The sequence below is a fragment of the Alligator sinensis genome, unplaced genomic scaffold (assembly GCF_000455745.1).
Source record: "Alligator sinensis unplaced genomic scaffold, ASM45574v1 scaffold982_1, whole genome shotgun sequence".
In the NCBI taxonomy this organism is placed as follows: Eukaryota; Metazoa; Chordata; order Crocodylia; family Alligatoridae; genus Alligator; species Alligator sinensis.
In genome coordinates, this window is record NW_005842470.1 from 414,049 (window position 1) to 429,386 (window position 15,338).

Below are 15,338 nucleotides of genomic sequence, written 5' to 3' on the forward strand. Positions count from 1 at the left end.
GCTCCAGTGGCATCCTCCTTGACTGAATGCATGGAATATGGATTCACCATCACCAACACACTGTTCTGCCAGAAAAAGCAGTACAAGACATCATGGCAACACCTGCAATCTAAGCATTGACACTTGACTGACTATGCCTGGGATTGCCAATATGTCCATATTACTTGAGCTATGATAGGAGATGATTGCTGGACTGATCACCGACTCAGCTGCTCAGTTATATCACTCAAACTGACTCCAAAACGATGGCTGCAGCAGAAGCAATGTTAGAGGAAGGTCAGTGTTGAAAGATTCAAGGACCCAATCGAGCGAAACCTCTTCTACCAGTTCCCCAACAAGAAATCAGCAAACTCCAATCAACAACAATGGGAGAATGTCAGCAGCGCTTGGGGTGCATTCAAATCCACCATCAGCAGCACCTGTGAAGAGACACTTTGATTCTTTACCAGAAAACACCCAGACTGGTTTGATGAAATAGGTTTCTGAGAATTGATCAACTGCAAGTGCAAGGCCTTCTGTGCTTGGCAGAATGACACTAAGTCCAAGCAAAAGAAATTGAATCACCAACAAGCCAAGTCAGAGGTCCAAAGCAGGACCCATGATATGAAGAACAGATGGTGGGAAAACAAGGCAAGGGAGATTCAACATCTTGCTGACAGCCATGATAGGCATGGTTTCATAGAATCATAGAAAATTAGGAGGTCATCTAGTCAAACCCCCTGCTCAAAGCAGGACCATCCCAAACTAGATCATCCCAGCCAAAACTTTGTCTAACCGGGTTTTGAAAACGTCCAATGCTGGAGTTTCCACCACCTCTCTGGGTAACCTGTTCCAGTGTTTTATTAACCTCTTAGTGAGAAAATTCTTCCTAATACCTAACCTAAACTTTCCTTGCTGCAACTTGAGACTATTGCTCCTTGTTCTGTCATCTGCCACCAATGAAAACAGTCCAGCTCCATTCTCTTTCAACCCCCTCCCCTTCAGGCAGTTAAAGGCTGCTATTAAATTCCTTCTAAGCCTCTTCTCTAGACTAAATAAGCCCAGTTCCCTCAGTCTCTCCTCAGAAGTCATGTCCCCCCCCCCAACCCCCTCACTATTTTTGTTGCCCTCCGCTGGATTCTCTCCAATTTGTCCACATCCTTTCTGTAACGGGGGGCCCAAAACTGAACACAGTACTCCAGAAGTGGCCTCACCAGTGCTGAATAGAGAATGATCACTCTTCTTGACCTACGGGCAACACACCTACCAATGCAGCCCGGTATGCCATTAGCCTCCTTGGCAAAAAGGGCACACTGCTGGCTCATATTCATCTTATTGTCAACTGTCATCCCCAGGTCCTTTCATGGAGAGCTGCTGCCCAGTCAGTCAGTCCCCAATCTGTACTGGTGTTTGGGACTGTTTTGTCCTAAGTGCAGGACTTTGCACTTGTCCTTGTTGAACCTCATGAAATTCATTTTGGCCCAATCCTCCAATTTGTCTAAGTCACTCTGAATCCTAGCCCTACCCTCCAGCATATCTACTACTCCCCCAAGCTTGGTGTCATCTGCAAACTTGCTTAGGGTGCACTCTATACCATCTTCCAAGTCGTTGATGAAAACACTGAACAAAGCCAACCCCAGGACCAACCCCAGTTGGCACTCTGGTTGCCAACTAGACATTGAGTCACTGATTACTACTCTGAGCCTGATGCTCTAGCCAGGTTTCTATCCACTTTACAGTCCATTCAGCCAGCCCACACTTCCTTAGCTTGCCTGGGAGAACATCGTGGGAGACTGTGGCAGGCCAGTAGGGGGTGCTCCTGCATTGAGCCACCCACCTCACGGCGCCCGACCACCTTCCAGGCTCCGAGTGCCTCCGTGGCGCCTCATGTCTGGCCAACCCCTTTCCTGGAGCACACCCGCTAGCCGGGGGTAAAAACTGCCACTACTCAGGGCTGAGCTTTATTCTGGCTCTGTGCACCCTGGGAAACACAGGCCTAGTAGCCCTCAAGGGTACTTGACACACTTCAAGCACTTGGGGGTGCTTCTCTCAGCTGGAAGCACAAGTAGTGGTCTCCCTTAGTCAGCCAAACCAAGGGGACCCCAAGGCATAATCTAGACCCACACCCAATAATTCTCCCATGCTAGGTACAAAGGAGGACTTTATTGGTTACAAGGGGTAGGGTTGCTACAGGGTAGAGCAAAATCAGAGAAATCCCATAGAGGAAACTGGCATGGCTGGGTAGCCTTTGATCACACATCTGAGTTACTGCAAGCTATATATCTAGTTAGATCTCAGGTAGCTTACTCACAAGTATCATCCAGAGGCAGGTGGAGATTCCCTCAGGAAGCAGGCAGTTCATTGATCATGAGTTGATAGAGAGAGAGCAAGTTTCAGATGGTCCAGCTCTTCTCTCCCTCTCCCTCTCTCTCTCTCTCTCTGAGTCTTCCTCATGGCTGCTGCCCCCCACCTCCTTAGCAGTCCTTAACTTATATAGCCCTTATGACCCCATTTTCCTGGTCCAATGGAGGCCAGCACCTGTTGGTCGTCAGCCAACCAATTTGAAATGCATCACTAGTTGCTGGGCAGACTGGCAGTTCCTAGCTCCCCAGGGAGTCCAGGCCCCTCACCCAGGATTGTGATGCCAGTCAGGTAGGCAGAGGGAGCAAGTTTCCCCCCTCCCTCAGGAAAGTATCCAGCTTAGATTACCTAAAAAGAGAGGGTAAGGTGTGTACCTCTGCAGGGCCCATCTTAACCAAACTGTCACAGAGCAGAGTTTTTGGGGAGAAACAGAGGTGGCCTTCTGCCACAGAGACCATATCAAAAGCCCTGCTAAAATCAAGGTACACCACATCCATCAGTCTCCCTGCATCCACAGAGCCAGTCATCTCATCATAGAAGACAATCAGGTTGGTCAGGCATTACTTGCCCCTGGTGAATCCATGCTGATTGTTCCTAATCACCTTTTTCCTCCAGGTGCTTAGAAATCAATTAATTCCTTGAGGATCTGCTCCGTGATTTTTTCCAGAGACTGAGGTAAGGCTGACTGGTCTGTCATCAATGACTCTTGGAAGGAGTGTTTTGAAGACCTTCTCAAATGAGAATCTGTTGCTGACAAAAGTGTTCTCAATTCCATCCCACAACATCCAGTCAGAGATGATCTTGGAATCCCTCCAACCCGACACGGTGAGGGAAGCCGTCAAGTAGATGAAGAACAACAAGGCATCTGGAGCAGATGAAATCCCTGCCAAAATCTTTAAGCGGGGGGAAGAGGGCCTTACATCACAGCTCCATGTCCTCATTTTAAGGATGCAAAACAATGAGGAAATCCCAGATGACCTCAGGGATGCCATGATCATGACAATCTTCAAGAAAGGAGACAGGCTTGACTGTGAAAATTACAGAGAAATTACCTTGCTGTCCACAACAGGAGAGATCACCGCAAGAACTTTTTCCTTCCACTTGTTAAAGAGCTTCTCCCAGAATCTCAGTGGGGGCTTAGGACATCAGAGGCACAACTGACATGATCTTCACTGCCTGCCAGCTGCAGAGAAAATGCTGGGAACAATATAAACCTCTCTACATGGCCTTCTTTGACCTTATAAAAGCCTTTGACTCTCAAAGCAGCTGTGGAATGGATGCCTACTGAAATCTGTCACCTTTCTTTATCTGCTCCATGACAGTATGCGAGTAATTGTTCTCAGTAACAGATCTATCACAGATCCCTTTGAGGTTAAGACTGGAATTATCAAGGCTGTGTCATTGCTCCACTCTTCTTGATATTCCTTACTGTGATGCTATGCCTGACTACCAACAAGCTTCCAGTCAGATTGGAGTTAAACTACTGAATGGATAGTAAACTGTTTAATCTCAGCCAGCTCCCAGCCAAAGCCAATACTACCTTCACCTCACTCATCAAGCTCCAGTATGCTGATGATGCTGTAGTGTGTTCACTTGGAAGCAGATCTTCGAACAACTGTCAGCATCTTTACACCAAGGCATACAAGAAAATGGGACTGAGACTTTACATTCAGAAGACAAAGGTCCTCCATCAACAAGCTCTTGACAAGCAGTCTCCAGTTCTGGTAATTCAGATTTACCATAAGACACTGAAGAACGTTGAGTATTTTCCATATCTCAGAAGCCATCTCTCAGAGAAGGCTAACATTGATGAAGAAATACAACATCACCTCAAATGTACAAATGCACCCTTCAAACATCTGAGGAAACAGGTGTTCAAAGATCATGACACCAGATCCCAAATCAAACTCATGGTTTATCAAGCAGTCACAATCCCCACTTTACTGTATGGAGCTGAGACGTGGACAACGTACAGGAGGTACCTCAAGTCACTGGAGAACCATCAATTATGCCTGAGAAAGATCCTTCAAATCCAGTTGAAAGACATGCACCAATATTAGCATCTTCTCATAAGCAACCATCATAAGCATCAAGGTAATGATCATATCCAATATCAACTTTACTGGGTCAGCAACATCACCCAGGTATCCCACTCCAGACTCTCAAATCAAGTTTCATTCTTCCAGCTCAGTCAAGAAATACACTCAAGAGGAGGGCAGAAAAAAAGTGCTTCAAGGATGTCCTCAAGGCCAACTTGAAAAAAAAGGCAACATCAGCATCAACTCATAGGAGACTGTCACCCAGAACCACCTGAAATGGAGGACAAGTATGCTAAAAGGATCTCAGTACTCTGAAACCTCACAACAACAGAAGATGGAAAAGCAGCGTGTCATGGAGTGAATCAAGAATCCAGAACCAAGTATCCCATATGGAAACGTGCCTGAGTTGCAATATAACCTGTTGATCCTGGGTTGGCCTTGTCAGCCATCTTTAGACCCACAGGTAAGGCAATCATGGAAGACAGTCATCCTCGACTGCGGGGGATTGCCGATGATGATGAAACTTTGTGTTATTACATCTTGACTCTGCGTTCCTCCTCCTACTACTCCAAATATCCCGTGTTTGCAAGTCTCCCTATTACCATCATTGCAGCAGTGCCTGTGCACAACACTACCTCAAGCCACCTCTGTTGAAGTCTTTACTCATATTTTAATCTACTCTTAATTTTCATTGTTGCAGAAACCTCATACTGGGATAACTATAGAATCACATTGTGATGGACTGATGCATGAATTACAAGCATGTTATAAGTTATCAGAAAAGCCTGACAGAGAGGAATTTGCTTTGTTCACCACAGCCAAATTTATACCCAGCAGTAGGTAGGGGTTTAAACTAGCTTCATATACCATTAATTACCATAAGGTACCATTAAGGAAAACACAGATAAAACAAAAACACTAGTTTGCAGAGCTGGCTGCTGATACGCAGAACACAGAAAAGGGGCAAAATAGACCAAGTAGAATACCGAAAACAACGAGCTGACATTTATAGGTCTGTATTAAAAATTAATCTACATTGGATAAATTATGGTGGCAGAATCAGTGCATTTATCAGTCTTTACTAGCAACTGACTCAAATCACTGAGAAATAAAGTATGCTTACCAGAGAGACAACGCACACAGAATTCTACTGTTGGTATATGTAGTAGTAGGTCTCATACCATAAGCAGTTTCATGTCAGCTCTTCCTTAGTCTCCATGTTACCTTTCAAATAAACATGTTCAAAACTTCTCTAAGAAACCATTTCAGTTTAGGGAGTGCTGTCTAAATGATTAAGCGTGTGACAGAGCCAAGGCTCAAAGACTCTCTAACCCGCTCTGCTGTTGTGCTCATGTGTGACCATGGTAGCTCACTATCACCCTCTCTATGTTTCAGTTTACACCTCTCTAGATCTTCAATATTTTTGTCTTGCAGTTTCACACTTAAAGAGGGAAATGCCTCCAGAGCCAGTATCTCTACAATTGGAATGAGGGTTTTTTAATGTACTCACTGTATTTGCCCTCTGTACCCAAAATAATTTGATATTTAATGACTCTTTTATAAATCACTGACATTCTCAGATGAAAGGCCCTTTAAGAAAAGTCAAGAATTGTCATGAATCATCATCATCCAGTTTGCATATTTAGATTTTAACAGTGAATTCCATATTTTCATTTGACTGGGGAATGTTACATGAACGATAGCACATACATACTTAAATTCCTGGGTATTTCCCTGAGAACAGAGCCCTCTCTTTCTATAATCAGGAAAAACACTCGTGCCTATCAAAATCGAATAATCAACATCACAGTTCTGTACTTTCTTTTTAGTCTTTCTTTAACCACTGTAGAATATTTTACAAAGTATTTGCACTTGCAAATGTTCTTGTTGCAATTTCAACAAGGTGTTTTTACCTCTTTAAAGTGATATGGAAAGTGGGAAGTCTTGCAGGGAAGTAGGTAGGGGTTTAAGAAATTTGCAATGAAAACAATGTGTTTGAATAATTTTTTCTGTCATCTGGATTTTCTGCTTTTCTGTGGTTTAGAGGTCCCTGACAAAGACTTACTCAGAGAACCCTTCCTTTCCCACTTTGTTGCCCTCAGTGATTTCTCATTTAATTCAGTTGCCCCGAGTCTAGAAACTTCCTGGCACATGACTGAGGCAGTACAAGACTGAACCCAGGACAAGACACTCTTTTCTTTACCTCAGTTTTTACATGCTGTTATAATGCCGTTGCATTACACTCCCTCATTTTTTTTTAACTTAAGGGCTCAGTGCATAACTGACAGATGCAGCGTGCTTTCATCTCAGACAAAGCTGGAAGGAGAAAGGAGCATCTCCAAAAAATGATGAGATACATAAAGGAAGCAGCAGTTTCTTCACCTCATTTTTGATCTACAAGAGCCTAACAGAATTAAAATAAGCAAATCAGCAAACCTTGATGGAGCTAAACAACAACTGCAGTACTCAGAAGCTAACAGAAACTGAGACTATGCAATATGCTGCATTCTTGACTGGCAGGTTTTCAGTCTGAGATCGTATCAAGTACTAGAGCATCACGGGGGCAAGTTAGTTATGCTCAGACAATCGAGTCAACCTCCAACCAAAGAAAAGGGACGTCATCCCCCGATACAGAGAGACTGTGTAGTGAGCTCTGTCTCTGATGCCATCCATCACTCCCTGGACACCTGCTGTAGACCCTTCACTGAAGCTTTGTGGGGGCTGAAGTCCTGCGATTTCAGCAGGCAGAGAGGCAGTTGTGTCCTCGATATACCTGAGTCTTCACATGGAAGATATCAGCAGCCAAGCTGTTGTCATTACAACACCCTAACATAGGCTTTATGCCTACAATCTCATTACAGGGAGGATTTATACATTAGATAGCTTACCCAATGAGAGCAAGCAGAGGCAGATCCAGGATAACGTCCCCAAAACAGGTGAGAATCCCCCCTTCCCCTCCATGCTCAGAGACGCATCCTTTTCATCCCCTCCTCCTCCCGCCTACGATGCTTTCCCTGGTATCCCCAGGGCAGGAGAAGCTTCAGAGCCGCTTCTGCCCACTCCAGCTGGGCTGCATGGTGGCTGGGCTCAGCTGGCAAAGCCACAGCATAGGGGAGGGAATATGTTCCCCCACTCTGCCGGGCCCCACACAGGAGCAGATGACGGAAGCCACTGTTATTGCTGCCCTAGCTGAGCTCAGCCTCCAAGCAGCCCAGCTGGAACGGGTGGGAGAAGCTCTGATGATTCTCCTGCCCCTGGGCCAGCAGGAAAAGCAGCCCTGGCAGGCAGGGGACAAGGGGAAGGGGAGAGGAGGGGACATGCCTCTGAACATGGAAGGGAAGGGAGGATACTCACCAGCTTTGGAGACTTTTTTAAAGTCCCCAGATGCTCCAGCAGCACAGTCCAGCCTGGAAGGCGAGTGCAGCTGTGCCATTGTACCCCCTCCAGATCTGCCCCTGAAAGCATTTCACCTGTAAAAATGAGCAACCATCTATGAATGATAAATGAATGCTAGGTGTGGTTCTAACATGGCTGCAGCCCATGTAAAGGAGATCAACAGAAGAACGACTTGGTTTTCTTGTTGTCTTCTTTTTCTTACATCACAAAGAAGGGCGCCTGAGAAATCTTTTGAGCAGCTTCCTAAAATAAACAACATTTTTTATTGTTTTAGGCAATTCTCTTTAAATGTTAATGGGGCCATAACATGTTGGGAGGAAAGACAGGCTGGTAATTAAAGCACCATCCTGGGATTCACAAGACATCTGTTCAGCTCCTTACTCTCCCATGAACTTCCCATGTGATCCTGGACAAGTAATTTAGCCTCCACACAGGCTCTCCCATCTGTATAAAATATATTTCTCTCGCTGGGTGGTGGTAAGGCAGGGAGGGGGGTAGGGGTGTTAGAATCAATACATTAAAGATGAAGAGGAAGTTAAATAGTACAGAAAGGGGAGCCATATAATTACTCTGAGTTATGTAGCCTGAAGACCAAACTATAACTAGTTGCCAGATTATATATATTTCTTAGTCAACTAAAAACAACATTTCATGCCAAATTTACCATTTTGAGCACCTAATCCCTCGAGGAAGTTTTCTAAATCATTCTTTCAACTCTAGTGGGCTGCTGCTCCATATGTGTTCATGTTCTATTGTATAACCAGCACAGACAAAGATCATATCAACAAAGTAAAATGTGGTGTTGGTTGAAGGCTTTGATAGACCTTCAGTAGGTTGTCCAAAATCACGTATTTATAAGATTAGTTATTGTTCACTAAGCTTGGAACAAACTCAAATGGTATCACTGACAATATGATACCATACTAATTAACTTGTTACATTTCAGAACTGCAAATTTTTCTGCAATCAAAGCAGACTATTTAAAAAAAAAAATGCAGTTACCATGTGATTTATCTTCTTTAAATATTTTTTTATGTAAATGTATATTTGCATTTCAAAGAGAGTGCTCATCTCTGGAAGGTTCCATAATCAGAAGAAGAAATTAAAGCACAAATGTCATATTGCACATTATTTATTTTTATATTGTATATGCTTTGTTTATTACATATAAAGGAAAAGGCATGCAATTAAAATATAGCAAATCTAAAATAAATTAAAAAAAAAAATAAAAATCCTGGAAAAAAGAGGAAAAACAGCAAAACACAAAATGCTTTAAAACATTTCATTTAAATGGCAATACTCATCACACTACACAGCTGATGAGTATGCATTAAGGAATACGGGAAGTGACCTGGGTCATATAAATATTATTAAAGAACTATTTATAATCTATTTATAATTTGGAGGACAAATATTTAAATAAAACTCTATTATAAACAGCAGTATATATTAGCAAGAGCATCTCTTTGCCTTAAGATTCCACCTGGGGCCCAATTCTGCCACTCTTACTCATGCTGAAAAGAGTACAACTACTATTGATCACTATGAATAATAACACTACGTATTGAGCTTCCCTTCCTAAGCTTTGGCTAGTATAGATAATATATCTTGACATACTTTGGCCTATAATGTAGTAGTTAATATTGCCTTACATACCAATATATCCCTCCCAGTACAGAAAACTTTATTCTGAAACAAAAAAAGCAAGCAGTTATATAAATTATTGATTTTGCTTTACTTTGAATATTAATAATAATAATAATAATAATAATAATAATAATAAAGTTAAATATATACAATAACACAACCAGATCTGGCCCGTTTGGTAAGCATGTGATAAAGTTATAAACACATTCTAATATATTTAAATATCATCTAAAAATTAAAAATACTTTGCTTCTATTTCATTTGTTTCCATATTGTTTTGTACTGTGCTCATCCAAATGGAGAATATGTATTCTATGGAATTCTGTGACTGCGTATGGTGCACTAGATATATATATATAATTTCAAATCCACAAGACTTTTTGGGGTGGGTTTCTTGTCCTTTATTTTTAGAATTACCCTTACAATGAGAGGAGGGAAAGGTTACACATGCAGTATTTTCATAAACAGGGGACTGTAAAAAAAAAAAAAAAAAAAAAAAAAAAAAAAAAAAAAAAAATTACAAAATTCAACTAGTGCGGTTACCATTTAGAGAAAAAAGTTGGAATAAACACGCCTTTACAGCCAGATGGAGACTATTTGTCCATCTACACATACTTGAGGATGTAATAGGATTAAATATGCCATGTTTAATCAGATGATACCTATGTATGATCATGAGTTTTACTGCACTTCCCTCCACCAGCACCACTCTTCACAGTACATGCATATTTCTCAATATAGGCAGGGGGGCATGAAAAACACCCTACTGATGTAATAGACACTGAAGAGAACTAATGTATGTAGAGAGAGATTACCAACTAATAACCACCTCTAATGTTAAATGAAGCTAAGAGACAGACTAAATATTTATAAGATGTACTCACATTTGACAAAAATCAAGTGTTATCGAAGTAAAAGGACTAATCATTCTGGAACAATCATTTGAACTAAAGGCTCCCTTAAATGTACTGCTATATTATAAGTGCACTTTGGTAACTACACAAAATAAATGTGGTATTCTGGTACCCTGCAGCATATTTGCTTGGTATCATACTGACATCTGCAAGAGCCGGGAATCTGCTGTAAACAAGTAGCAAGAAGAAGGGAGATTCAGTGCTTCATTTCAGAAAGTTCTTGCCTAAATGCAACTTTTGAGTTTTTTCCCCCCCAACACAACCCAAAGAAATCACTTTAAAAAACAATATACTGCATTATGAAAGGAGGAGAATATGAACTGTACCACATAACTCAAATCTGAAATAGATTAAACATGTTGTCCTTACAGCTGTTTGGGATGTCCTCATTCTCCCTTTCCTTCTCAGATTCAGATCACAGAAGGCAGACAGCATGTTATAAAAACATGCAAGATATAGAAAAAGTTTTGGAATCTGATTCTGGTAGTGGAGTATGGTCTACTTACATAAAAAAAACAGCTCTGAGATCAGGGAAGGTATATTCTTAAACCACATATAGACTGAATTCACAAGGGAAAACCTGAACCAGTCTGATTCCTTAGATTTTTTTCATAAACCAATTCCTTCTGTTAATCCTTCATGGTTTGATTTACTGGGCTTTAGTACATAATAAGGTTTAGCTCAAAATCAACTGTAACAACATGCAAATTACTGACTGTCAAAAAATGATCAATTAAGAAGGGGGTGGGAGGAAGAACCACTTCCACACAAATCATAGCTAGACCCTTCTTGAACAAAAAAATGGCTGAAAGGCAGCACATTTAACCCAACAAAACTGTCAAAAGCCACTCAGCAAAGTTACAGCCTTTGCCAACATTCAAGCCTGAGTGCAACATACCCAAAATAGCACAATCCATGTTGCACTGTAGCTGCAATCAGAGTTGATAAAGAAAAAGTATTGCAATGGTTCTGAAAGAATTTTACAAGCTGTACCTAAAATAATATAAAGTCTGAAAGTTACTGGCTGCTTCTCCTATTCAATCAAGATTAGCTACCGTACTGATAGGTTATGGGTTGTATTTATTCTGGTGAACACACTCTGAATGACAATTGCACAGGCACTGCATTATACGTACTTCAGCTGCCCTCCGTTCTATTCGTTTCTCTTGAACTAAGTGTTGTGAATGGCTCTCAGCTCATTTTTCACCGTAACAAAACATAGCTGCATGCACACTTCTACAGAGACAGACTGATATCAGGCAGATCTTACCATGTATGTGCCACTGTAAAGCGACGGCGTTGACGGATGCTTTTATTCACCAGCAACTTTCTGAAAAAGCACGGAGAGTTCCTTGGAGAACTGCGAGGTGAAATTTTTGGAGATGTAGGTCTGTTCCCAGGCACTTTGGGAAGCTCAAGTTCTAAATGCATTTGTTCTTTGAAAGTCCTTATGTAAATATCTGACTCTGGCGTAACAAGTTCCTTAGAAGAATCTTTTGCTGTCATAGCTTAGCTATTATGTTCGCTTTTACCATTCAGAAAACATAACAAAGCCCCATCACACAGACATTGCTGCAAATTAAAATGCTGATAAATCGGCAAAGCCTACCCCAGTCATTCACAAGGCTGATTTCGAATGTAGAGGCTGCCTAAAGCAACGGCAGCATGAACTGAAGAATCATAAGTCAGTGTTGTCTGAAAGAGCTTTATCAGCCCAGCTCTCTCTCTGAAAATGCGCCAAAGTGTTTTCTGTGTCAGTAGCCTCCTTGTGGATGTAGCTTGTCTGCAAGCTACACACTGACACTCACTGAATTCATTCAGCTGAACATACCCGCTCATGAAAAATTCATGAGAACTCCCTCTCCTGATCAATCCTTTTCATGTCATATTTTGGCTTAAATACTTAAAAAAAATTAACTGGATTTATTTGCATATACTGACAAAATCAAAATGCTTACAAATACACTATAGAACAATGCTACCTGGTTCAGTCAGGCCCCATAGACCGAATAAAAAGGCCTTCATTCAGAATTATTCGTTACCTCTGCTGCAGTAGCTCCACCCTCAACATGCTTATTGGCTCCGTATTATTTTGATATACTCGTTCCTACTGGACTTTATTCAGCCCTCCCTTTACACTGTGCATGTGTCAGATTTACATGAATGTTTAAAGAGCATCATATCTGTGCTCATCCAGAGTCCCTGATGATGGCATTTCTCAACCAAACCAACATCAGAAGAGCGCTCGATGAGGGACAGATGGGCAAAAGAGAAAACAAGCAGGTGTAATCCAGAAGAATTAAAAGCAATCAAGAAAGGAAGCAAACAAGCAAACAAAAATCTACCCAAGCCACACAGGCACAGAGCAAAAGCAAGTCATTATAACCTGTAACTTTGTTCCAGCATTCAAAAAAGCATGTTCTATAGTGCAGTGTGGAGCTGTACTCATTCCTACTGTGACAGGACAAACCCAGCAAATACAGACTTGCTGGCTTCTGACTATATGTGAGCCTACATATCTGAACAAAAACCCGGAGCATCAGGATGGCTGACAATGGATGACTGAAAGCAGCTAATGCCAAAGGCTGAGAACAATCTGCCAGCTCCACTGAAGGAGGAGAAATTCATTTGAATCTCTTTAAGAATGGGTTTCAAAGATTTGGGTTTTTTTAATTGTGATAGTGTCCAAAATACATAGCACAGCTATCACTTTGAAAGATGCCAAGGAAAAAGGTGTGTGGAGGAAAGCTAGCAAGTACATGGATTTCTGGATGCATTGTGCATGCTCACACTGCATTGGTTTGTCTTGGTTTTGACTTTTACATAAGGCCATATGATTCATAATGAAGACTACAGGACCCAAGAAAGGATTAAGGGAAAAATGTCTTGCTTTCTAGTACTGACAATTGTTGGAAATTAAAATGAGATAATACTACAAGCTGAGGAACAGCCAGAATATCCTTTGCACCCAAGCGGGAAATTTGCCTCTTTGAGTATAAATACCACATTATTTTCTAGCATGAGGGGGGAAAAAAAAGGAGAAAAAGAAAGCACCTATCCAGCCATGGCCTGACCTCTCAATCGGAGTTGAATATTCTTGCTTCTGTGGCAATTGTGTAATATACCCCTGGCACCTTTCAGCTCTTCTAGAGCTGTTTTCATTGAGGCTAGGGACAGAAATTCAAAAAGCCTAAGCTTGAATTGATTCAATCTTTGCAGGTTAATCTAACCTGGCTACACAAAATCAGTTTTGTAACCAGACAGACATCCCAAAAATGCCAGCACACACCTGCAGTGGCTCAGGCTAGAAGCCAGGGGGCTCTAGAGCAGTGTTGCTCAACCTTTTAAGTAGCAAGTACCCCCACTTCTGAAAATGTTAATAAGTACCCCAACATTCAATTTTCCAGGGGATTTTATATTTACAGACTAATGTGTGCCATACGTTGGGAGAATGGCTGTGTATATAAGGCCGTGATATGACAGATGTCTGATCTGGTGTGGATAGGGTTGCCACCTTTTACACCACAACTCAAGTATGTAGCCGGGCTAGAGGTGATAGCCAAAGCTAGGAGGGCTGAACACCAAATTATTACTGGGGAATTTAATTTTTTGCCATAGTTTTGAGTGGAAGAGAGGGCGAGAGAAAGAGGAAAAGAGGGCAAGAGAGAGAGAGTGTTGGGGAATCTGCGTACCCCCTGCCTGTGTCTCACGTACCCGCAGGGGTACACCTACCACAGATTGAAAACCTATGCTCTAGAGCAGTCCTCCCATCTCTTGTACAGGGGGGGCGTGGCCAGGCCCTGGGGCAGGACACTCTTATTAGCCCAGCAGGGAATTAATAACACAGTGTTTATCACTCCTAACTCGGTGTTTATCACCCCATTAAGAAAACAAACAGGCACATTACCAGCTACCTGTTGATTTTGCCTGTTGATTCAGCATGAACCATAGCCAGATTTGATCTGCTATCTAATACACAGACACCTCCTCAGCAAGGCAGAGAGAAGGGAGGAATTCCTGCTTAGCAGGGAGTTGTGAGGGCGAAGCGGGGAGCAGCCCGCAGTCTTCCTGGAGCTGCAGCCAGGGAGCAGAGGGAAGGGGCCAGCTCTGTTGTGGAGCAGGGAGTCCCGCCCAGCCCAGAGAGCATGTCAGGATGTTGGGGGAGTCTGATTTATCTTAAACCAGCAAGGGGTGTGGGACAGACATTGCATAAACTGGTTTGAGCCAAATCAGTTAAGTCTGATACTACATTCAACCAGGTTTATCTCAAACTAGTTTCAGCCATTTTCAAACTGGTTTATGTGCACTGAACATCTGTTCTGTTACATATTTAAACCAGTTTCTGATCACTTAAACCCATTTATGTGTAATGTCCGACCCTAGCCTAACAGAGCTCCCAGCACTTTATACAAGCAATCGGTGTTATTCAGCTTTGTTATTCAGAAGAAAAACTTGAAACAGAAAGCAAATTACTGTCCGAGGTCTCATAGGAAGTTGACTGCAAAATCTGGTGTGCGGGCCGGGAGCAACCCGAGCCCTTTTTCGTGCTGCACGCGGGCTGTGGCCAGCAGCCCAGGCACGCTGGATAGGAGAGGGAGGGAGACGAGCTGGAATTAGGCACAAACGCTTAGCGGTAGTTTTAAAGATTGTTTACTTACACCGAGATGGCAGTGGTGTAGGCTGGAAAACTTGCTTGAGTTGCGGTTACAGACACAGACAACACGGACGGTCGCGTGGAGTGCTAGGCTCCACGGAACAGAGCTCCGGATGCTCTGGGTGAACGCGCCACCAAAATCGGAATCGGAGATACGTCTTATAAAATTTGCACTCGAAGAAGGGAAGAGGTGGGCGATGGATCAGGTCGCCAAGCTCCTCTGAATCTCACACAGGGTTTCTATTACCCTGCCGTGTATCCAGAGTCCCCACGAGATGGATGTGGAGTCCTCTTCGGCTTGGGCGGAAACTGCTCAAGCCTCTTATACGGCTAACAGGCCAATCGTTA

General features: G+C 42.5%; 1 protein-coding gene across 3 annotated transcripts in view; it reads right to left on the reverse strand.

Moving 5' to 3' along the window:
- Positions 1-15,338, reverse strand: part of PDE4B (phosphodiesterase 4B) — a 352,002-nt gene that overhangs the window by 277,874 nt on the left and 58,790 nt on the right. The window contains exon 1 of one of the 3 annotated variants that reach the window (XM_025212536.1): positions 11,607-12,313. The exons of 1 other annotated variant lie outside the window; for it this stretch is intronic. In XM_025212536.1, coding sequence (XP_025068321.1) covers positions 11,607-11,842 — 236 coding nt within the window. In that variant the 5' untranslated portion in view covers positions 11,843-12,313. Of the gene's footprint in view, positions 1-11,606; positions 12,314-15,338 lie in introns of those variants that run through there. One more of the 3 variants, XM_025212537.1, reaches the window with a different exon arrangement.